The sequence below is a fragment of the Ranitomeya imitator genome, chromosome 7 (genome assembly GCF_032444005.1).
Source record: "Ranitomeya imitator isolate aRanImi1 chromosome 7, aRanImi1.pri, whole genome shotgun sequence".
Taxonomy (NCBI): domain Eukaryota; kingdom Metazoa; phylum Chordata; class Amphibia; order Anura; family Dendrobatidae; genus Ranitomeya; species Ranitomeya imitator.
In genome coordinates, this window is record NC_091288.1 from 72,192,081 (window position 1) to 72,217,376 (window position 25,296).

The following is a 25,296-nucleotide window of genomic DNA, read 5'->3' on the forward strand; positions in this document are numbered from 1 at the left end:
ACTGATGAGATGAGAGTGACTCGTGACTGACCAGATGAATGGGCCTAACGCTAGATCGGTGATAAGCAAAGACCTCCACTTCAACTGGAGTGGAGATGGGGCACTGCTATTGGCTAGTATTATTACACATTAACTAGATCGACTTTTTTGGGTTGAAGATGGAATGAAAATCAACTCCTAATCATACTGCCAGTTTTTAGAAAACACTTTCTTCAAGTCATTATCTTTTAAGAAATCCATGATTTTTATGCAGGACAATGTTCCATGCATCAAAATCTCCACTGCTTGGCTGCTTGTAAAGGACTTAAGGATGAACGAATAATGATATGGCCCCTTCTTCACCTGACCTAAACCCTATTGAGAACTTGTGGCCCCTTCTTACATGGGAGATTTATGGTAAATGAAAATAGTCCTTCTCTTATCAGTGTCTGGGAGGCTGTAGTTGGTGCTGCCCAAAAAGTTGTTCGTCGACAGATTAAGAAACCTTTAGACTACATAGATAGAAGGCTTATGTCTGTTATTGAAAATAAGTAAATCTATATTGGTCACTGATTTTTTTTTTTTAAATGTCCAAAATGTGTCTTTTTGTACATTTGTTTAGTTATTCTCACTGTAACAGATTAAAATAAACAATTGAGATCATAAATTTATGTTTTCCATTTAGTTGCATAATAATTATGCACAATAATAGTTGCCCAATAATTATGCACATATAGAAATTCTCTTAAGACAGACAAAACTGTACAGGCCCTTGCATATATTACCCTGAATCTGCGACATCACTGTATTTTTCACATATTATTCTGAAATTTGGACCTTTTGTTAAACTACATGGGTAACTATATCTTGCAATAATCAACAACATTATGATAAAGACCCTGGAAGGGTTGAAATGTTTGTAGTTTTGTCACTCATCTCTAGGCACCTTCGTGTTAATCACCTAAGCTAAGAGTGTGGGGTGAATTTTCTTGTCATAGGTGCGGGGCCAGTTCAGTCACCGCTCTGAGTATACAGTGTGGCGCTGTAAACATGCCCCCAGCCCTGATTGACCCTGGCTCTACATTGCTGTCAGTCAGGGCTGGGGGTGCAGTTACACCAGCCGCTCTGTATTCTCAGAGCGTGACTGAACAAGCGCCGCCCCCATGACTGAACACCGAATGATGGCGGGGAGAATAAACATAATTTTCTCACCGCTGAATTCGAAGACCGGCAGCTTTGAGTATGGAGGAGAGGTGCCATTTCGAGAGGTATTTTTTCATTTCCCAAGGCTTATTAATAAGGAGTAGTAATGAGTGACTGTGCTCGTTACTCGAGATTTCCGAGCATGCTCGGGTGTTTTCCGAGTATTTCGGCGTGCGCAGAGATTATGTTTGTGTCCCTGCAGCTGCATTATTTGTGGCTGCTAGACAGCCTGAATACATGTGGGGATTCTCTATCAAACAAGCAATCCCCACATGCATTCAGGCTGTCTAGAAGCCGCAAATCATGTAGCTGCGGTGACTCAAGCATAATCTCCGAGCACGCCCAAAATATTTGGAGAACACCCGAGCATGCTCAGAAATCTCGAGTAACGAGCACACTCGTTCATCACTAATAAGAAGTTGTTCAGTAGTGGATGACCCCTTTATGTTCATATCCTATATTCTACAGTACTATTGTTTATCAGGTATCACGTCCCAGTGAAATAATAACTCTAATGCTTTTTTCATGCTTGTATTGTAACAAAATTGTGACAGCATTTCTTGACTATTTTTTTTTTCCCAAATTGTTACCAAGAACCTCCTGGACCCTATTTAATTAGCGCCTCCTGACATCTCTGGGAAACAGTTGATTTTGCCAGGGAAAAGATATAACCAGTCCAGCATTGTGGGGAAATGTACTACATGTTGACTCTCTTGATAAAACACACATACTCAGATTGCGTCTACATTCTGATTCATAGAAAACATTTCTGAGAAGGAATCTCTCCTAAGATAGGGCTTTAGGGACAAAGGTTGTCCCATTTAGTGAAATCCATTAGATCTCAGTCCAGGTTCTGATATTTTTTATGACAGTTATAGGACTGCAGACTATTCTTTTGAAAAATGATTGGACAAATCACATAAAAAATTCAGCAAATTGTACCATCACTGTATTTCTGCAGTCATAATTCCAACTACACTTGCAGTGCACCAGAGCAAGCTGTATAATGGCACTGTTCCAGGAGCTCCTCGTAATGGAGGCTCCAACACAAGTGAGAACCGAGCCCTACACAAATACTCAGCTTTTTATATAAATAATTTGTATAGTAAAAACCTATGGTTTAAATAGAAGTACTTTCCACCAAGACAGTTAATGAAGAGCACATTATGTTTAAGTATTTGTTTCCCAATATGTATGTACACACTATTCCACCCATACAGGATCTTGCTAAAAGTTTAGGTCTGGAGAACATACTGTTGTAATTCTCTTGCTGCACGAGATGAATTGCTAAATGCACAACGTTCTTACATTAATTTACATTCCTGGAGATTATGGCCACATTTCCTCAAAAGGGAAATCCTGCCAATGTGATCATGTGATCTGTGATAGATACTTAAACAAACAACACATTGGTGAATTTTATATGTAATGTCCTTTTTTCCATCTTCAATTTTTACAATGGGGCAATAGGACTCCTATTGTCCTGAAAGGTTGGAGTTCTTTTTTGTCACAGCCTATACAGCCATAAAATGATGTCATCAGAATATACCTTCAAAGCAGATATATAAATGTACTAAACATAAACCCTATAATTTTATGGGATTTTCCCATGAAAATTTGGCCATTTGGATGATGTCCCAGTCACAAATTACATGATCGTCTGTATATTTAAACAGATGCAATATATTTACTGACTACACTTTTCCCCACCAGTAGATCTAAGTAGAAGACTAAGCAATTACCAATGCATAGGCTCCATGGGTTACATACATTATTTCAGTATAAAGCAAAAAAACAATTTCATATATATCCAATTAAATAAAAATACCTTGTCAGTAGTGTTATTTAGACATTCAACCAGTGAATATAATTTTTTTTACTTACCTGTTATTTAGAAAATGTTTAAATTCATTTCCTCTGCTGTTGCCCAAAGAACCCACCACAACTTGGTTGTGGCCAGTAGCAGAGGAAAGTAACTTGTATTTCATGCCCTTACTTCAAGGTTTGCAACATCAGAAACTCAAGAAATGTTTCTGTAGCATCTGCTCACCTTAAAGTTGGCATTTTGTGTATTTTATTAAACATACGATCCAGCCTCTTTAAGATGAGGATAAGGGCTGGCCGCACTGCCTCCGCTGACCAGTCGGTGATGGGAAGCATCTCCATGATGTAACGCTTTAGACCTCTACTCTCCATGGTCTGTGTGTCATAAGGTGCCAGCTTCAAGAGGGAGTGAGCTATCTCTGCTAACCTATCAAAAATATGAAATAAGAAACACATTTATCCATTTGCTACATAAGTATCAGTCAGTGTATTGGTGTTTCGTCATTTAGTAGGACACATACCTCATGTGTGACTTGACATCGAGGAGTTCCAGCGAGGTTACCCGTGGTTCTCCAGCCAGATTTTGCAGAATTTTTAATCTAGGTCCACAATGTTTGTAAAATTCTGTGCAGATATTAAGTAGGGACTCTCGAGGTCTTCGAAACTCTTCCCTTGCAATTCTTTCATCAAGCTCCTCTCTAGGTAGGCCTTGCCCTTCTTCAAGCAGATGAAGGTTATCTCTGAAATATAGGAAGTTATTAAATATTTTTTTGACACACAGTAGTACAAGTAGTGAGACCTGTTAGGCAGTTAATAAAGCTCTTACCTCAAGTTGACTCCAGCTGACATTGTGTGATTGGCCGTTGTGGCACCTTTGTGGCCTTGGTCACCTCGGCTCATCTGAGGAGCAGTCATTGGCCTAAAAATAATTCAATATAACCTTTTAGTCACTTTTCTAAATGATATATAGATAGCATAGTTTCCAAAGCTAAAAAAATTGAATGGGAATGAAAGCCCGAAGAGCAATCAAAGGGTATGTGTACATGTCTTTTTCAAGCGAATCGGATAAGAAAGCTGCCCCAAAAAATGCTATAAAAAATGAATATATGCAATGCAATGTAAAAGTGACCTGCTGTGTTTTCTTGGAACGTCTTCTACTTGTAAAACTCAGTAGGTATGCCGATGTGTAAAACTTGTCATGTGCACAAACGGTAAAGTGGTTAAATAGACAATGTTCCCCCATCCACATTAAATTCATCTGGATATTAGGGGCTTGTAGAAATTAAAATGGGATATTTGGACTGCCCAGATTGGTCATCCTTATTGTACTATTTACCCATCATTGTGATTCCTTTTCTCGGTAGTAATATGGAGGCAGGGTACATATTAACAAATGATTAGTAAAGGAAATGTTTGATAAATTCTACCACTAGAATTAAGCAGAGACCTTGTCAGTGCCTCTACGCTGTACAGGAGGGCCTGAAGAGATGTGGCCAGAGCAGCAGTGGCAGCAATTTCCTCACGTGCCGCTGAAACAGTTTCCAGCTGGGATGTCTGGCGTTTTAGCTTCTGCAGGTAGCAGGGAACCAGTGCTTCCAACACCATCAGCATCTGGAGGCTGAGAAGTAAATTTTGAAAAACAACATTGGCAATTAATGAAGTGACATTCCCATGTATATAATGCCTGGTTAAATATTTGTATTCTTTTTAATTTTTATGATTCAGGCTAGAAAATCAGCCATTGTAAGTCATCCTACCCTTGTTGGGTGCAGATATGACATCCTACACATTCAGTCAACAGCTTTGTCTGCATTGTGCTTTTTAATCGCCATATGTTATAAATTGATTTATCACCTGGCGTTGACTATTATTATAGGCGTTGACTTATTTATATAAGGCCTCTACCATAAAATTGCTAAAGAATGTAAAATTACGGTATTCTTAAAGCACAACGCGTTTCAGCTCTCCAGGCTACATATTCTTTAATACTACGCTTAGATGGCTCTCCCTTATTTCCCCTATTTTCTTAGGTAACACCCTACCATCTATCTATTTGTTGATATTTATTGCTTCCTTGTCTAATAGAAAATACATGAAATTATAAGAAACAGTTACCTGCGGAATGACTCTGGGGCGTATGCCACTACTGTCACACAGAGCTTAATGCATTCACTAATGGAGAAGGCCATGTCTTCATTGCCATAGCAAAAATCTGCAAAACGAAATATCAAGATCTACTGTTATTAACTAAATTACACTTAATGCACAATAGCTCTATCTTGATCATAACATTTAAAAAGACTTAGCTGCATAAACACATATCTAGGGCGCCATCATGGAATTTCCATTCTGCAATTTACCTAAGAATTTAAGAACTTTCACTATTTTTGTGGATTTACGGATGAAAACTGCAGGTCAACTGATCAAGCATCGGGAAAGGCTTAAAGAGTACTTGTCACAATATAAAAAGAGAACCAGTTTTTCCTTGTTTCAATTCGCATTGCTATCCTAAGCATGCCTATATATATTGTAATGGTGGTAACCTGCATGTCACCCTACTCACCGTGGTTATCACGTGGCTCACTGAGTTTTGTTTCTTGCAGCATTGCTGCATCTTAGGGTCATTTCTATTTTGCCTTAGGGGGTTGTGGCCGGTCTCTGCAGGAATTTAACCCTGCTGTGTCCTACAGAGATTAGGTTCCCCAGCGTATCCCATGTCAGCAGACTCTATATCTGGCGGCTCCACCTACAACTTCAAACCCAAATGTTGGTTCCTAGTGAGTTTGCTCTTCTAGCATCCAGTTTGTGCTTGTGTGTTTGTTTCTTCCCGCTATTGACCTGGCTTGTGTATCTGTCCTGTCTTGCTCCTGACCTCGGCTAAATATTCTAAACCTGCGCTGCTTGCCCTGACCTTGGACTGTCTGACCTTGTTTTTATCTTTACCTTCCTGTACCTTGACCCTCCAGTCAGCTGCTGCAGTCCGGAGGAACGCCCTGGGATGGTACCTGGTATCTACCGGCAGCCAAGCTTATCCTCACCATCAGAGGCTCTAATGAAGACCCGGTAGACACCTAGTCTCGCACCTCCAGAGTAAGCCCGGCCCGTGGCACAGTGGGTTCACAAATATATATATATATGTTTTAAATCTGTTATACGGTTCCAGAGATATAGGTCTTTTGATTTAGTGATCATTTTTATGGTCATTACAAGGGAAATGGTCCACAGGCTAATTATGCAGTGTAGCAGTGTTCAAAACAGCTGACGTTGCGGGAAAGATGTGGGCGGAGCCCACATCAAAGGGAGGGTGTCCAACATCGGCGTACTATTACGCCCGATGTCAGAAAGGAGTTAAATAAAAGAGAACCTAAAGAGAGACATATTTGGTATCTGTGAACTTGTAATCATCTGGAGAATCATAATGGCAGGTCAGTTTTAGCATTTAGTGAAACTGTAAAATGCACTTTTTTTGCAATTTCACCACAGTTTGAATTTGTTTCCCGTTTTCCAGTACAGGATATGGTAAAATCAATAGTGTCATTCAAAAGTATAACTCGTCCCTCAAAAAACAAGCCCTCACACAGCCATATAAAAAAGTTATATCTCTGGGAAGAAGGGCAGCAAGAAATGGAAAGGAAAAAAAGGAAATCCACAAGGTCATGAAGGGGTTTAAAACATACAATTCTCCATGTAGATGATGTCTCTTTAGTTGCCTGCATATTGCAATAATGTGAAATATTACTGAAAAGATGCAGAAAACCAGTCTGATGCCGGCGCTTCCTAAAATTATATCATGTGCTGTAATAGCTTAATGAAAAAAGTATTTTTATTCTACATGTACCAAGTAAAATCAAGTAAAAACAACGTGTTTCGGCTTGAAAAGAGCAAAAGCCTTCATCAAATAAATTATACAATCATTAAGCTATTAATCAGTAAATGCAACACACCTGAGTATCCCACAATGATCAATAATTCCAAGAGTTGGATATTAAAATATCAATAAAATATATTCATTTTAATTACCAGGTGTACTGAAGGGAAGAAGTAGAAACCACTAAATTATAGACAAAAAGAGAATATCCCAAAGACAAAGGACCAAAAAAATATATACCGTATATCGAACCACAAAAAAATTCAAATAAAATGCCATTATTTATACAAATGGCAATTAGTAGTACTAAATATTAAAAACAAGTGCCTGTGCTCAGATAAACAATTTAATAAAAAAATTGCTAAAATGAATATATTATTCTGATATATATAGGTATGACAGACCAGGAGATGTAAAAATGAATCAACGATTCATATTATATGATCCAGGTATAAAATCCCAAAATAAAAAACATAAAAAATACATCCCAAAATTCATGAATAGAGAGTGAAATAAATAAATATAATAATTACACATATAAGTGCAATGTGTGGGAAAAGTCGCACCAGTATGGGAGAAAACAATTCATAGTGTCATAGTGCAATACAATAAGCTGATAAAGATAAACAGTGTCAAAGAACAAAAAGTACACAAATGGGATCAATTCCCGTGGTATATACCTTTAAGCCACGTCGGGGAGTGCGCTGTTGGGAATTTGACGAGCCTTAAAGGTATATGCCATGGGAATTGATCCCATTTGTGTACTTTTTGTTCACCTGTGTCTGTAGTACGCCCTCACGGCCTCACTACGCTTTTATGCACATTCTGGAGAGCACATACAGCGCCCCCTAGCTGTAACAGGGGTCACTGCCTCACATATCCTGTGGGGTTGAACATTTGTTACCCCGTAAGGGTGAAAGACAAGGCATCGGTATGCCCCCCTGACATCCCCACTTGACACTACATTAAGAAACCAAAGTAGGGACCGGAACCATCGATCGGCACACGCATCCCTCCCCTTTGCGTTTCTCCTCCATATTTCATTATGGGATCACCCACTCCGATCTCCATTGCAGAAGCCAAGCCCTCTTTTCTGATTAACCGCAGATTTGGGCCAGTTTTGGGTGGTCTTTACTTTGTTTACTTCAGGTTCACTAACCCCACGGGTCATCCTGTCACCTAAGTATCTGCTTTCGAGCCCCTGGTTCAGTTTCCTCTGTACCCTTACCCGTGCTTCAGTGACTATATCACGCTGAAACACCGCGGACCGCGCTGGCAACTCTGAGCATATATCTGTACTACGCCGCACCCGAACCTGAGCCTCCCGACACTGCTGTCTAGTGAGCGCTCTATCTAATTTACCCTGACCCCGGCCCCATCCTTGACCGATGCCAGAGGGTTCCTCGTGCGCACGTCCCCAGTCGCCTCTGCGACCATACACTCTCGGCTCTTCTCATACCTGCATCTTTTATATCTGCGTCTCCGAAAAGGACCCTGGATCTGAGCTGTCCCAACCTTACCAGGGAACACCTCCAGCTCAGGGTTCAATGGGGTCCCCACAACCTCTACTGCCACAACCTCTAGAGGAAGCCTATCTGGAGTACACTCTAATCCTAAATTGGCGACCCCTGTGGCGGACATCTTAGGATCTTTGGGTTCTACGCCCTAAACAACATCTTTAGTTTCTCCTGCTACTACCTCTAGGGGGAGCCTATCGGGATTATACTCTGTTAGGAGTCGAGTTTCCTCTGCTGCACAGGGGGAATCTCGATCCATGTCTGCTGCGGTCTCCCATTCTGCTTCAGCCGCAGTGGGCTCTGCTCAGCGGAGGCGCCGCTCCCAGCGTCTTGCTGGGACTGATTCTGTGCAGGGGGTTACTGCTGCCTTTTCTGCCTCTCCTGTTGTACCCTGCACTGATCTGCGGCGAGTGGGCTTCTCTGGGACTAAGTCCTTATTTGCACACACTGAGCATGCCCAGGGCAAGATCTCCCGTTGGAGATCGAGGGTCACATGCTCAGGCACTGCAGCACATCCCATTGGTCCTCTTGGCAGGTCCTGAAAGGGCAAAACTTCTGTAGCTGCTTCCTGTGCTGCAACTATATAAACTGCGCATGACCGCACGGCCATGCGCTAGTGTTGTCTTGATAATGTGTGTGTGTAGATGGATGTATGTCGATGGATGAAAGCTCCTAAGTATCCCTCCCTAGTGTTGTTGACTGCTCACGGATGATGGTAGCTATCTAGCGCCCGACTAGCCATCTGCACGTAACACACATCACAGCGTCCAGTTGCTGTGTCCGCCAGTACGGCGCCGTGCGCTTCCTCTGCGCTTTCCTTAACCAAGCCTGGGTGGATAGTGGCGTCCGTCAGTGCGGCACCGCACGCACTCTTGTGCCTTTATATTCTATTTATTAGTTTCCTTACACACCCAGTTGCGGTGTTGTGCCAGCAAGTGTCTAATCGGACTTCAATCCTGAGTAGGGGTTGAGTTCGCTGACTTCTTGCTCGCGCTCTATGTGCCGTACTGCGGTCCTATGACGCAACAGGATCGCTTCCTTCACGCAGGGTGAAGTTAACCCATGTGTGTATACTTAGTACCGCCATATAGTCCGTCTTACTAGCAGCAGGGTCTTTACCTGCACGGTGGACCTCAGACTGCGAACGCACCTAGTTTCATATCATCTATACTTGGTGCGTTCCGCCGGTCCTTAACATAATACTAGCGCCAAGGTCTGGCTAGTAAATGGCGGACATTCAGCAATCTTGGCAGTATATCCAGCAGCTGGAGGGTAGGTTGTCGGCTCTCGAGAGCTCAACCTCAGCTGTGGATGTTACCGCAGTTGCTGTACAGGCTGCTAGCGTGGCTGCAGCAACCTTGTCCACTGCCACCCCTGTTCCGACATTATCTCGCCTCCCGTTGCCAGAAAAATTTTCTGGAGATTGCAAAACTTGTAGGGGATTCGTGAGTCAGTGCTCTATCCACCTCGAGCTTTTCCTACAGAGCGGGCTAAGGTGGGATTTATTGTCTCTCTCTTGTCGGACAGGGCGTTGGAGTGGGCTACGCCGCTGTGGGAGCGTGATGATCATGTGGTGCAGAGTGCTCCGTTGTTTCTGAGCACTCTGAAAAAGGTCTTTTTAGGACCTCAAGTCACCCATGACACAGCGCTCCAACTACTGGCATTAACTCAGGGTGAGTCCTTGGTCAGCCATTTTTCCGTCCGCTTCCATACTTTAGCTTCTGAGCTGGAGTGGTCGGATAAAGCCCTTATCCCCATATTTTGGAGGGGCCTGGCTGATCACGTTAAGGACGCTCTGGCCACTAGGGAGATTCCTGCCACACTGGAGGAGTTAATAACTGTCTCTACTCGTATTGACCTCCGTTTTAACGAGCGGAGGTTAGAGCGAGCCCAGTGTAGGCAGAGGTTTCGGCTGGCTCTCACCTTCGCCAAACCTTTGGAATCTCCAATCCAGGCATCTGAGTCACATGAGGCCTTAGAGGTGACACGAGCGGGATCCCAATCTCAGTCCGCCCGTGCACATAGGGTCCGTCATGTTTGCCAGCAGTCAGGACATCTTGCCTCCAAGGGTCCTCAGCGGTCGGGGAAACGTCAGCGTCTAGTGGCAGTTGGAGGAGGTACACTAGACACGGCGACGTTTGCCTCAAAGTTGTCCTTCAAGGGGACAATTACCATAGGCCCATCCACTCTTATGGTCGAGCTATGCGTGGATTCTGGGGCAGAGGGTAATTTTATGTCTTCCTCTTTTGCCCAGCGTCACGCAATACCCTTGGTAATGCTCGCCAAGCCTGTAACTGTTCGAGTGGTAAATGGGTCAACACTACCCTCACAGATTACCCACCAAACCATTCCTTTCACGCTATCTGTGTCTCCATCACATCAGGAGATAATCTCCCTATTAGTCATTCCTGAGGGAATTGATGAGGTCCTGTTGGGGATACCATGGCTTCGCTACCATTCTCCTCATATTGAGTGGTCCTCTGGGAGAATTTTGGGATGGAGTAAATCCTGCGAGGGTAGATGTCAGAGGGAGTGCGTTCAGGTTGCTACTACACAGGTACCCGCAGATCTTTCCTCTCTCCCCAAGCACTATTGGCCCTATGCAGACGTGTTCTCCAAAAGAGCTGCGGAGACCCTTCCGCCTCACCGCCCCTATGACTGTCCTATTGACCTCTTGCCTGGTGCTGAGCCTCCCCGGGGTCGAGTCTATCCGTTATCTCTCCCGGAGACGGAGGCAATGTCTCAGTACATCCAAGAGAATCTGGCAAGAGGATTCATTAGGAAGTCAGTGTCACCGGCAGGGGCTGGGTGTTATGTAGGCAATCCAGTGACACAGTGTGCCAGCAATCAGAGCACATACAGTGATCTGACAAAACCCAAAAACAATAGAACGAGCTCTGAGACGTGGAATCTCTGTAGACCGCAATACCTGAACCTATCCTAAACACAACTAAAGGCAGCTGTGGATTGCGCCTGTCACTACCTATGCAACTCGGCACAGCCTGAGGAGCTGACTAGCCTGAAGATAGAAAAACAAGCATGACTTGCCTCAGAGAAATACCCCAAAGGAAAAGGCAGCCCCCCACATATAATGACTGTTAGCAAGATGAAAAGACAAATGTAGGGATGAAATAGATTCAGCAAAGTGAGGCCCGATATTCTAGATAGAGCGAGGATAGCAAAGAGAACTTTGCAGTCTACAAAAAACCCTAAAGCAAAAACCACGCAAAGGGGGCAAAAAGACCCACCGTGCCGAACTAACGGCACGGCGGTGCACCCTTTGCGTCTCAGAGCTTCCAGCAAAAACGAATAGACAAGCTGGACAGAAAAAGAAGCAACAAAAGCAAAGAAGCACTTATCTAAGCAGATCAGCAGGCCACAGGAAAGATCCAGAAGATCAGGTCCAACACTGGAACATTGACAAGGAGCAAGGAAGACAGAATCAGGTGGAGTTAAATAACAAAGCAGCCAACGAGCTCACCAGAACACCTGAGGGAGGAAGCTCAGAAGCTGCAGTACCACTTGTGACCACAGGAGTGAATTCAGCCACAGAATTCACAACAGTACCCCCCCCCTTGAGGAGGGGTCACCGAACCCTCACCAGAGCCCCCAGGCTGACCAGGATGAGCCACATGAAAGGCACGAACAAGATCTGGAGCATGGACATCAGAGGCAAAAACCCAGGAATTATCTTCCTGAGCATAACCCTTCCATTTAACCAGATACTGGAGTTTCCGTCTAGAAACACGAGAATCCAAAATTTTCTCCACAATATACTCCAATTCCCCCTCCACCAAAACCGGGGCAGGAGGCTCAACAGATGGAACCATAGGTGCCACGTATCTCCGCAACAACGACCTATGGAATGCAGTATGTATGGAAAAGGAGTCTGGGAGGGTCAGACGAAAAGACACAGGATTGAGAATCTCAGAAATCCTATATGGACCAATAAAACGAGGTTTAAATTTAGGAGAGGAAACCTTCATAGGAATATGACGAGAAGATAACCAAACCAGATCCCCAACACAAAGTCGGGGACCCACACGGCGTCTGCGATTAGCGAAAAGTTGAGCCTTCTCCTGGGACAAGGTCAAATTGTCCACTACCTGAGTCCAGATCTGCTGCAACCTGTCCACCACAGAATCCACACCAGGACAGTCCGAAGACTCAACCTGTCCTGAAGAGAAACGAGGATGGAACCCAGAATTGCAGAAAAATGGAGAGACCAAGGTAGCCGAGCTGGCCCGATTATTAAGGGCGAACTCAGCCAACGGCAAAAAGGACACCCAATCATCCTGGTCTGCAGAAACAAAACATCTCAGATATGTCTCCAAGGTCTGATTGGTTCGTTCGGTCTGGCCATTAGTCTGAGGATTGAAAGCCGAGGAAAAAGACAGGTCAATGCCCATCCTACCACAAAAGGCTCGCCAAAACCTCGAAACAAACTGGGAACCTCTGTCAGAAACAATATTCTCAGGAATGCCATGCAAACGAACCACATGCTGGAAGAACAAAGGCACCAAATCAGAGGAGGAAGGCAATTTAATCAAGGGCACCAGATGGACCATTTTAGAAAAGCGATCACAGACCACCCAAATGACTGACATCGTTTTTTTGAGAAACGGGAAGGTCAGAAATGAAATCCATCGAAATATGTGTCCAAGGCCTCTTTGGGACCGGCAAGGGCAAAAGCAACCCACTGGCACGTGAACAGCAGGGCTTAGCCCTAGCACAAATCCCACAGGACTGCACAAAAGTACGTACATCCCGTGACAGAGATGGCCACCAGAAGGATCTAGCCACTAACTCTCTGGTACCAAATATTCCAGAATGACCAGCCAACACCGAACAATGAAGTTCAGAGATAACTTTAGTAGTCCACCTATCAGGGACGAACAGTTTCTCCGCCGGACAACGATCAGGTTTATTCGCCTGAAATTTTTGCAACACTCGCCGCAAATCAGGGGAGATGGCAGACACAATGACTCCTTCCTTGAGGATACTCGCCGGCTCAGATGAACCCGGAGAGTCGGGCACAAAACTCCTAGACAGAGCATCCGCCTTCACATTTTTAGAGCCCGGAAGGTACGAAATCACAAAATCGAAGCGGGCAAAAAATAACGACCAACGGGCCTGTCTAGGATTCAAGCGCCTGGCAGACTCGAGATAAGTAAGGTTCTTATGATCAGTCAATACCACCACGCGATGCTTAGCTCCTTCAAGCCAATGACGCCATTCCTCGAATGCCCACTTCATGGCCAGCAACTCTCGGTTGCCCACATCATAATTACGCTCAGCAGCCGAAAACTTCCTGGAAAAGAAAGCACATGGTTTCAACACTGAGCAACCAGAACCTCTCTGCGACAAAACCGCCCCTGCTCCAATCTCAGAAGCATCAACCTCGACCTGGAACGGAAGAGAAACATCTGGTTGACACAACACAGGGGCAGAACAAAAACGATGCTTTAACTCCTGAAAAGCTTCCACAGCAGCAGAAGACCAATTAACCAAATCAGCACCCTTCTTGGTCAAATCGGTCAATGGTTTGGCAATGCTAGAAAAATTACAGATGAAGCGACGATAAAAATTAGCAAAGCCCAGGAATTTTTGCAGACTTTTCAGAGATGTCGGCTGAGTCCAATCCTGGATGGCTTGGACCTTAACCGAATCCATCTTGATAGTAGAAGGGGAAAAGATGAACCCCAAAAATGAAACTTTCTGCACACCGAAGAGACACTTTGATCCCTTCACAAACAAAGAATTAGCACGCAGGACCTGGAAAACCATTCTGACCTGCTTCACATGAGAGTCCCAATCATCTGAGAAGATCAAAATGTCATCCAAGTAAACAATCAGGAATTTATCCAGATACTCACGGAAGATGTCATGCATAAAAGACTGAAACACAGATGGAGCATTGGCAAGTCCGAACGGCATCACTAGATACTCAAAATGACCCTCGGGCGTATTAAATGCAGTTTTCCATTCATCTCCTTGCCTGATTCTCACCAGATTATACGCACCACGAAGATCTATCTTAGTGAACCAACTAGCCCCCTTAATCCGAGCAAACAAGTCAGATAACAATGGCAAGGGATACTGAAATTTAACAGTGATCTTATTAAGAAGGCGGTAATCAATACATGGTCTCAGCGAACCATCCTTCTTGGCTACAAAAAAGAACCCTGCTCCCAGTGGTGATGACGATGGGCGAATATGTCCCTTCTCCAGGGATTCCTTCACATAACTGCGCATAGCGGCGTGTTCAGGCACGGATAAATTAAATAATCAACCTTTAGGGAATTTACTACCAGGAATCAAATTGATAGCACAATCACAATCCCTATGCGGAGGTAGGGCATCGGACTTGGGCTCTTCAAATACATCCTGATAATCAGACAAGAACTCTGGGACCTCAGAAGGAGTGGATGACGAAATAGACAAAAATGGAACATCACCATGTACCCCCTGACAACCCCAGCTGGATACCGACATAGAGTTCCAATCCAATACTGGATTATGGGTTTGCAGCCATGGCAACCCCAACACGACCACATCATGCAGATTATGTAGCACCAGAAAGCGAATAACTTCCTGATGTGCAGGAGCCATGCACATTGTCAGCTGGGTCCAGTACTGAGGTTTATTCTTGGCCAAAGGTGTAGCATCAATTCCTCTCAACGGAATAGGACACCGCAAAGGCTCCAAAAAAAAACCACAACGTTTAGCATAATCCAAATCCATCAGATTCAGGGCAGCGCCTGAATCCACAAACGCCATGACAGAATACGATGACAAAGAGCATATCAAGGCAATGGACAGAAGGAATTTGGACTGTACAGTACCAATGACGGCAGACCTATCGAACCGCTTAGTGCGCTTAGGACAATCAGAAATAGCATGAGTGGAATCACCACAGTAGAAACACAGCCCATTCAGACGTCTGTGTTCTTGACGTTCAACTCTGGTCATAGTCCTATCGCACTGCATAGGCTCAGGTTTAATCTCAGACAATACCGCCAGATGGTGCACAGATTTACGCTCGCGCAAGCGACGACCGATCTGAATGGCCAAAGACATAGACTCATTCAAACCAGCAGACATAGGAAAACCCACCATGACATCCTTAAGAGCCTCAGAGAGACCCTTTCTGAACAAAGCTGCCAGCGCAGATTCATTCCACAGAGTGAGTACTGACCACTTCCTAAATTTCTGACAATATACTTCTATATCATCCTGACCCTGGCACAAAGCCAGCAAATTTTTCTCAGCCTGATCCACTGAATTAGGCTCATCGTACAGTAATCCGAGCGCCAGGAAAAACGCATCGACACTACTCAATGCAGGGTCTCCTGGCGCAAGAGAAAATGCCCAGTCCTGAGGGTCGCCGAGCAAAAGAGAAATAATAATCAAAACCTGTTGAACTGAATTACCAGAAGAATGAGGTTTCAAGGCCAGAAATAGCTTACAATTATTTTTGAAGCTCAGAAACTTAGTTCTATCACCAAAAAACAAATCAGGAATAGGAATTCTTGGTTCTAGCATAGATTTCTGATCAATAGTATCTTGAATCTTTTGTACATTTATAACGAGATTTTCCATTGAAGAGCACAGAGCCTGAATATCCATGTCCACAGCTGTGTCCTGAAGCACCCAAATGTCTAGGGGAAAAAAAAGACTGAACACAGAGCTGAGAAAAAAAAATGATGTCAGAACTTCTTTTTTCCCTCTATTGAGAATCATTAGTGTGGCTCCTTGTACTGTTATGTAGGCAATCCAGTGACACAGTGTGCCAGCAATCAGAGCACATACAGTGATCTGACAAAACCCAAAAACAATAGAACGAGCTCTGAGACGTTGAATCTCTGTAGACCGCAATACCTGAACCTATCCTAAACACAACTAAAGGCAGCTGTGGATTGCGCCTGTCACTACCTATGCAACTCAGCACAGCCTGAGGAGCTGACTAGCCTGAAGATAGAAAAACAAGCCTGACTTGCCTCAGAGAAATACCCCAAAGGAAAAGGCAGCCCCCCACATATAATGACTGTTAGCAAGATGAAAAGACAAACGTAGGGATGCAATAGATTCAGCAAAGTGAGGCCCGATATTCTAGATAGAGCGAGGATAGCAAAGAGAACTTTGCAGTCTACAAAAAACCCTAAAGCAAAAACCACGCAAAGGGGGCAAAAAGACCCACCGTGCCGAACTAACGGCACGGCGGTGCACCCTTTGCGTCTCAGAGCTTCCAGCAAAAACGAATAGACAAGCTGGACAGAAAAAGAAGCAACAAAAGCAAAGAAGCACTTATCTAAGCAGATCAGCAGGCCACAGGAAATATCCAGAAGATCAGGTCCAACACTGGAACATTGACAAGGAGCAAGGAAGACAGAATCAGGTGGAGTTAAATAACAAAGCAGCCAACGAGCTCACCAGAACACCTGAGGGAGGAAGCTCAGAAGCTGCAGTACCACTTGTGACCACAGAAGTGAATTCAGCCACAGAATTCACAACAGCTGGGTTCTTCTTCGTACAGAAGAAGACTGGAGACTTACGTCCATGCATAGACTACAGGGGTCTTAACGCCATCACCGTTAAGAACAAGTACCCATTACCCCTGATATCTGAGCTGCTTGATAGGCTACGGGGAGCGAGGATATTTACTAAGTTAGATCTGCGGGGTGCTTATAACCTGATTCGCATCCGTGAGGGGGATGAATGGAAGACGGCTTTTAACACCAGGGATGGGCACTATGAATATCTGGTGATGCCCTTCGGGCTCTGTAATGCCCCAGCCGTTTTCCAAGACTTTGTGAACGACATCTTCCGGGATATGCTCACCACCTCTGTCGTAGTCTATCTGGATGATATTCTCATCTTCTCTCCAGATATTGACTCCCATCGGAGAGATGTTCGCAAAGTCTTCGACCTCTTACGGGCAAACTCCCTCTACGTCAAGTTGGAGAAGTGTGTGTTTGAGCAGGAGTCCTTGCCTTTCCTTGGTTATATCATCTCTGCCCAGGGTTTGGCTATGGATCCTGCCAAGCTACAGGCTGTAATGGACTGGCAGGAACCCCATTCTCTTAAAGCGGTGCAGCGCTTTATGAGGTTCATTAATTACTATCGCCAGTTCATTCCACACTTCTCAACTTTGGTAGCTCCCTTGGTTGCCCTCACCAAGAAGGGAGCAAATCCCAAGTTGTGGTCAGAGGATGTCTCCAAAGCCTTTCTCTCGATCAAGTCACACTTCGCTAGCGCTCCCATCCTACATCGCCCCGATGTTGATAAACCATTTATCTTGGAGGTGGATGCCTCATCCGTTGGTGCTGGAGCAGTCCTTTTCCAAAAGGATGCTCAAGGTCTCCCATTCTGCTTCGGCCGCAGTGGGCTCTGCTCAGCGGAGGCGCCGCTCGCAGCGTCTTGCTGGGACTGATTCTGTGCAGGGGGTTACTGCTGCCTTTTCTGGCTCTCCTGTTGTACCCTGCACTGATCTGCGGGGAGTGGGCTTCTCTGGGACTAAGTCCTTATTTGCACACACTGAGCATGCCCAGGGCAAGATCTCCCGTTGGAGATCGAGGGTCACATGCTCAGGCACTGCAGCACATCCCATTGGTCCTCTTGGCAGGTCCTGAAAGGGCAAAACTTCTGTAGCTGCTTCCTGTGCTGCAACTATATAAACTGCGTATGACTGCACGGCCATGCGCTAGTGTTGTCTTGATAATGTGTGTGTGTAGATGGATGTATGTCGATGGATGAAAGCTCCTAAGTATCCCTCCCTAGTGTTGTTGACTGCTCGCGGATGATGGTAGCTATCTAGCGCCCGACTAGCCATCTGCACGTAACACACATCACAGCGTCCAGTTGCTGTGTCCGCCAGTACGGCGCCGTGCGCTTCCTCTGCGCTTTCCTTACCCAAGCCTGGGTGGATAGTGGCGTCTGTCAGTGCGGCACCGCACGCACTCTCGTGCCTTTATATTCTATTTATTAGTTTCCTTACACACCCAGTTGCGGTGTTGTGCCAGCAAGTGTCTAATCGGACTTCAATCCTGAGTAGGGGTTGAGTTCGCTGACTTCTTGCTCGCGCTCTATGTGCGGTACTGCGGTCCTGTGACGCAACAGGATCGCTTCCTTCACGCAGGGTGAAGTTAACCCATGTGTGTATACTTAGTACCGCCATATAGTCCGTCGTACTAGCAGCAGGGTCTTTACCTGCACGGTGGACCTCGGACTGCGAACGCACCTAGTTTCATATCATCTATACTTGGTGCGTTCCGCCGGTCCTTAACATACTCTGTCCCTAGGTTGGCAACCCCTATGGCAGGTATTTCAATATCTTTGGGTTCTGCACCCGGTATAACTTTTTCCGTGAGAGAGTTTACCCTGGTCTCCCACAGGGACCAAAACGGGGGCAAATCTCTTCCCAACACAGTCCCATTGGGAAGGGTCTTTGCCACTCCCACCTCATGTCTAATGTCCCCACATGGTGTAGAAACATTGACCTCCACGGTCGGGTACTCCCGGATTTCCCCGTGGATACCCATCACCTCCACTTTCTGTCCATTGGTGTTGTCCCCAGCAACAAGGGATCTATGGACCAGAGTCACTGTACTCTCCGGGTCCAGGAGAGCCTCTGTTCGGCTCCCATTCACCAATACCTGTCACAATTCTGGTTCGCTGCTGGCTGTGCCCATAGTGGTGACAGAGACTGATTGGGCACACATAGACTCCTGAACAGTGTTCCCACAGATGTCACTGAACAGTTACTAGCCTCATGCCCAGGCTCTGGTGCAACGTCCTGAGTGGATTTATACTGCTCAATCAATTCTATCAGCAGTTCCAGGGTGCCTAGGTCCCTTAGCCCGACCCAACGCTGCATGGCAGCCGGCAGAGCCCTCACCATCTGATCAGCCACAATTCTCTCCATCATCTCACATGGAGAACAGAACTCAGGCTGGAGCCACTCCTCCACCAATTGCAATAAGTCATTTGCTTGAGTCCTGGCAGGCTGAGTCTCTACATAGGACCACTGGTACACCCAATAATCGCCCCTTACCTTTGGGGTCTCTTCAGGACTCTGCTGTTCACCCCTCGCATTAGAGATCTCCACTTTACATCGTTGAAGCTCTGCTAGCTCCCTCTGCAGCGTCTCCTGCTGCTGCAAAATCTCTTGCTGGGAACGGTGAGGCTATGTGCACACGTTCAGGATTTCTTGCAGAAAGTTCCTGAGCAAAACTGGACATCTTCTGCAAGAAATCCACATGCGTTTTTTTGCGTGCATTTTACTGCGTACTTGGTGTCTTTTTGGAGCATTTTTTTTGCGGATTTTTCCGGAGGTTCCCAATGCAATAATATAGTGGGAAATCCGCAAAAAATCTGCAAAATTAATGAACATGCTGCATTTTTTTACCGCGATGCGTTTTTTGTGTGGAAAAAAACGCATCATGTGCACAAAAATTGCGGAATGCATTCTAAATGATTGGATGCATAATGTATGTGTTTTTTTTTGTGCATTTTTATAGTGTTTTTATAGCAAAAAAAACGCAAAAAATCTGCTATGTGTGCACACAGCCTGAAACTGCAGCGTCTCTTGTTGAAGCCTTTGCTGACTGAGCACAACCTGCTCCAAAAGTTCCTCCATTTTTCCAGCAGACTTGCACAACAATCTGCAGCACTCTCTGGGGGTATGCCTTAGTTCACTTGCCCGCATTCTCCACCATATGTAATGCAGCGGTATGACCATACACAGTGAAACAGCAGTGACCCAAACAAGTTCAAACAATACGTTATTTTATTGTGTTACTTCACACAGTCAATATAGTATACGGCTTCTTCATACAGTCCATTAATAATGCATGCCTATATGTTGCAGTCAATACACAGGCCAAACTTCCTTCTGTCCAGTTTCCCTGGGTGACCGCACACTGGTAACAAGTCACTGTACTCACTCAACGCACTGCACTCTTTATCCTCTGGAGTGCAGCAGGGTACACATAAGACAGCCCAAGATGCAGGGTGTCAGTCTCTCTGGTATCTTTAGCCTCTGTGTTGCTCCACACAGTGAGAGTTCTGCAGACGACTGCCCTGTCTGCTTACAAGAACACACTGACAAACCTCCCCCACTACTACAGGGCTTTTTAATCAGTCACTGTTTCACTATTCTAATTACAGCCACACCTGTGTCTGTAGTACACCCTCATGGCCTCACTAAGCTTCCATGCACATTCGGGAGAGCACATACAGCGCCCCCTAGCTGTAACAGGGGTCACTGCCTCACAATATTCTTTACATATATGGTATATTAGATATTAATAATTAGTTACCCAATGATTTAAGGGGTCGTTCAGCTTTAACCAACTCCAATATGTCTAGAATATCTGGTGTTTCTCCTTCCAAAGACTGTAGAAGGTCAAACAGACACTGAGAAGACACTCCTTTACTGGATGAGCCACTATTCACTCCATCCTGGAAGTTAGAAAAAAACAAGCCACTATTATTATTATTATCAAGTTAACATATTCAGACTAGAGACAGCTTTTTATCTGTTAGCTTGTCTGTGTGAGTATATCTTATAATTAAAAAGATTAATATTATGTTGTGAAAAAAGGAAAAGATGGACAACTAACAACTCTGCTAGTGATAACTAAGACTTGTTCTCTCTAAAAGGAGAGACGTTACCCCTTAGGCCCCAGTCAGAGATCTCTAATACAGCCAAATCAGATGTCTTGCCTTGCACTGAGGAGGAGCAACAACCTGAAACATGTGTCTGCAAATAGAGACGCTAATTTGACTTCATCCTAAGTTATGGGAAAAGGCTCGTTAAAGGGTCGATATTGAGTTTTATGATTGCTACTTCCAATAAATGGCACTAAATTTCAAGTCATCTTCCTCTCTGAAGAAGCAAATTGCACAGTATTTATTCATCATTCACTTGGTCAATGAATCTGCCTTCTATTGCATGCTACTAATAAAGTGTAAAGAGGGATTTTTGGTACTCACCATAAAATCTCTTTCTTGGAGCCTTCATTGGGGGACTCAGGTAACCATGGGGTGTATGCTGCTGTCGCTAGGAGGCTGACACTATGCAAAAAAAGGAAAATAGCTCCTCCTCTGCAGTATACACCGACTGACAGACAGGAAGTACCTCAGTTAGTGTTAAAGCAGTAGGAGAAGCAACCAAAACTCAACATATGTACCAATCCAAAAAACGGAAGCACATAGACCGAATAATGGTACAACATATGTACCAATCCAACATAAAGACACATAGATCAAATAATGGTACAACATACCAAATAACGGTACCACATATGTGCCAATGCAACAACAAAGGCACATTAATGGTACAAACAGTTAGGGAGGGTGCTGTGTCCCCCAATGAAGGCTCCAAGAAAGAGATTTTACGGTGAGTACCAAAAATCCCTCTTTCTTTATCACTTCATTGGGGGACACAGGTAACCATGGGACATCCCAAAGCAGTCGCTAGGGTGGGACACAGGAAGATTCAAGGAATAAAAGGGCTCAGGTCGGTCGGTGCAAAACCGCCACCTGCGGCACCTTCCTTCCCAGGCCTGCATCAGACGAGGCATGGTATGAACCCTGTAAAGACTAACAAAAGAGGGCAAATATGACCAGGTTGTGGCCTTACAGTCTGGAAAGCCAAATCCTGGTGACTAACAGCCTAGGAGGCCTCTACAGCAGGGCGGAATGAGCCTTCAGCCCCAGAGGAGCCTGCACCGTCGGAAGAGGCTGTTTGTCCTGGAAGCGGACTGCCTCACGGCAATAGAAAAACTAGAAGCTAGGAGCCCTTTAAGGCAACCTTTAGAGATGATGAGCAGGGAATCAGATTGACGAAAGGGAGCAGTCCTTGAAAGGTAGCCAGTCCTTGAAAGGGAATCCAGCTTGTACAGGGACTTCTCCAGGGGATGGACTGGAGAGACACAGAAGGAAGGACAATGACTTCGTTAAGGAGAAAGGAAAAGACCACCTCGGGAAGAAAGGAAGGGCCAGGCCCGAGGACCACCTTGTCCTGATATAGGATCAGGAGCGGGGAACGGCAGGACAATGCCGCTAACTTGGAAACTCTCCTGATGGACATAATTGAACAAAGAGAAATGTCATGTGTTGAATGGGTTAAAACAGGGGCGCGCTGCGGCGCGCCTAAGACAAGGTTAAATTCCCATGGATTTATTGGAGGACAATAAGGAGGAGCCAGGTGGGCGACTTCTTGAAGGAAACCAAGAATGAAAGGAAAACGGACATGGGGACCAGACCCTTGTCCATACTCCACCAAAAGAAGGGCTTTCAGTATTTGTAGTAGATACACAAGGATGCTGGTTTCCCGGTCCCAATCATGGTCTGAATGACCAGCCGGGGAAAAAAACAGCCTCCCCCAGGACAATGGTCTCAACGGCCATGCTGTTAAAGACAGAGACTATGAACTCTGGTGGAAGATGGAACCTTGAGAGAGAGAGGATCTGGATGGCCTGGAAGCTTCCAAGGGGCGTCTATGAACATATTCACCGGGCCTTTCTTGGCCAATCCGAAGATAACAGGAATATAGGGATCCCTTCTTCCTTTATCCTTTTCACAACTCACGGGCCGAGGGGAGAGACGGAAAAGGAGAGAGCAGATGGAATTGTGAGTACGATATTACTAGAGCATCGCAACAGGTGGCTAGCAGGTCCCGGGATCTGGCTACGAACCAAGGAACCTTGTGGCTTATCCAAGATGCCACGAGGACAACGTCTGGAGAGCCCCATTTCAGCATATATGGATGAAGACAGAGGGGCTGAGCCATTGGTTGCCCGAAGCGAGACCCAGATGGCTCAGAAAATCGATTGCCCGGTTTCCTACCCTCGGAATGTGCATGGCTGATATGGCGGAAACATTACGCTTTGCCTCTCGCAGAATCATTGTTAACTCTGACTTCACTTGTTTGATGCGAGTACCGCCTTAACGGTTTATGTAAACCTCGGCCGTGGCATTGTCTCTCGGGGGGGTTCCAGTGGCTCTGCGCTGTATGACGAAGAAAAAAACGGCTCCGCAAAAGATGAGACTGGTGTTGTTGGTGAAAACCTGCCACTAGAGAGGAAAGAGGAACTTCCTTTATAGAACTGATGTCGACGGCGTCACCAGATGAAACACTGCCTTACTCTGAGAGGAAGAAGCACAGGATTGTCCGTGGAGATGACCAGAGAGCCCGCTGAAGGGGGCGGGCATGGAACTGGGTAAAAGGAACGGTTTCCAAGGTGACAATCCATTTCCCCTAGAACTCCTATGCAGGACCATAGGAGAAGAGAAGCTGATCGCTTTAGAGTACAGAAACCCCTGGTAGAGGGATGAAAAACCTTCTTCTTTAGAAGGAAGAGACGGGCTTGGGTCATGTCGAACCCATACCTAGAAACACCAAGTACTGAGCAAAGGTGAGGGAGGACTTTTCTCTGTTTATAATCTAGCTGAGATGGACCCGGATATGTAGAGTAAACAGAAGACTCTGGTTGCAGTTTCAGCGGGACGGCTCATTGATCAGAAGATCGTTTAAGTAGGGAAATATGAAAAATCCCTTGGATAGAAGAATGACCCTGACTGCTGCCATGACGTAAATAGTCTGGGAGCAGAGGCTAGGATGAAGGGGAGGGCCGTGAACTGATGAGGACCCTCCTGGATCGCACATCATAGGAGCCTCTGAAGCTAAACATAAACAAGAATGTGAGGAAAATTCTCACGAGTCCATGAAAGTGATTACTGAACTTATTTACATCGTCCTGAAAAGACAGGACCAAACGTGACCAGTAAACCGCTCGAGGACTAAAAACGGAGCGTTCCGTCTTTCTTCGTGACTAAGAAAGAATAGAATAGAATAGAACCCTGAGAACAGTACGTTCCTGGGGACGGGTACAACCACTTGTGTGAATGGCAGGTAAAGACTGCCTGCAGAACTGCTGGGGTCTGCGACGTATGTCTTGACGGGCGAAAAAACAAAAGGAAACGTCTTCCTGGGGGAGAAGAACGGTCGATATTGTAGCCGGAAGTCGCTATCTCTCTCGAGGTTGAAGCAACCTTTTCCTATTAAAAGGACATTAGGTTTGGACTGTAAAAGCGAGGTAATTTTCCCCACCAGTGGCATCCGAAACTATTGATCCAGCTTGGATCCAAAAGATCTAGAGACTTGGAAGGCAAAACCAGTGAGGCCAGAGAATGCAACGTATGGCAACGATGCTGCCGGTAGTTGTGACGGAACAACCAGCCGCATCAAAAGGGGAGCGGACACAAGATATTTGCTGGCATGGGCAACCTGATCAGCCAGATCTGGCCTCCCATCCGGAGGAGCGGCCACTAGAATACCTTCACGAAGTATTCTTCCCCCGACAGACATGGAATTTGACACCCAGGTGTAGGCAAATGTGGGACAGAGAGAGAGGGGCGCCAGCTGCCTCCAAGGTTGACTTAACCAAGGAATCAATCTGTCTATCTGTAGAATCTTTAAGGGATGCACTGATCAGTAGAGACAAGGCTGTCTAGGAAGACAGGTGAGAAGCAGGCGGATCCACCTTAGGGATTCTGCCCATTTATCAAGAAGGCCTGGTCTAAAGGGGTAGAGGATGTGTAGCTTCCTCCTACCTAGGAGGCGCTTTTCAGAGTGTTCCCAGTGTTTAGACATAGTCATGACAAGTTCCCTGATCAGGGAAAATTGCGGGAAAAACATTTTTACCCATTTGAAAGTAACGGAGTGCTCGTGAGCAGGAGCCTCATCCTCCCGTAGGTACAGAAATTTGGTATTTTGCCAAGATGAGGTTATTGAGCATATCTTGCATCCTTCAGGTCTGGTCCGTTTTGGACTCAGACTGGGAATCCATATCCGACCCAAAAACTGCCTCCGAGGAGGGGCATGGGATGAGGAATGCA

The 25,296-nt window shown here is 45.4% G+C and overlaps 1 protein-coding gene across 28 annotated transcripts in view; it reads right to left on the minus strand.

Annotated features, from left to right (window-relative positions):
* Positions 1-25,296, minus strand: part of UNC80 (unc-80 homolog, NALCN channel complex subunit) — a 256,402-nt gene that overhangs the window by 61,132 nt on the left and 169,974 nt on the right. For all 28 annotated transcript variants that reach the window (XM_069733446.1, XM_069733439.1, XM_069733450.1 and 25 more), the window contains 6 exons: positions 20,712-20,853; positions 5,122-5,218; positions 4,454-4,624; positions 3,833-3,925; positions 3,528-3,746; positions 3,233-3,433 (listed from right to left, as the gene is read on the minus strand). In XM_069733446.1, coding sequence (XP_069589547.1) covers positions 3,233-3,433; positions 3,528-3,746; positions 3,833-3,925; positions 4,454-4,624; positions 5,122-5,218; positions 20,712-20,853 — 923 coding nt within the window. The remainder of the gene's footprint in view (positions 1-3,232; positions 3,434-3,527; positions 3,747-3,832; positions 3,926-4,453; positions 4,625-5,121; positions 5,219-20,711; positions 20,854-25,296) is intronic.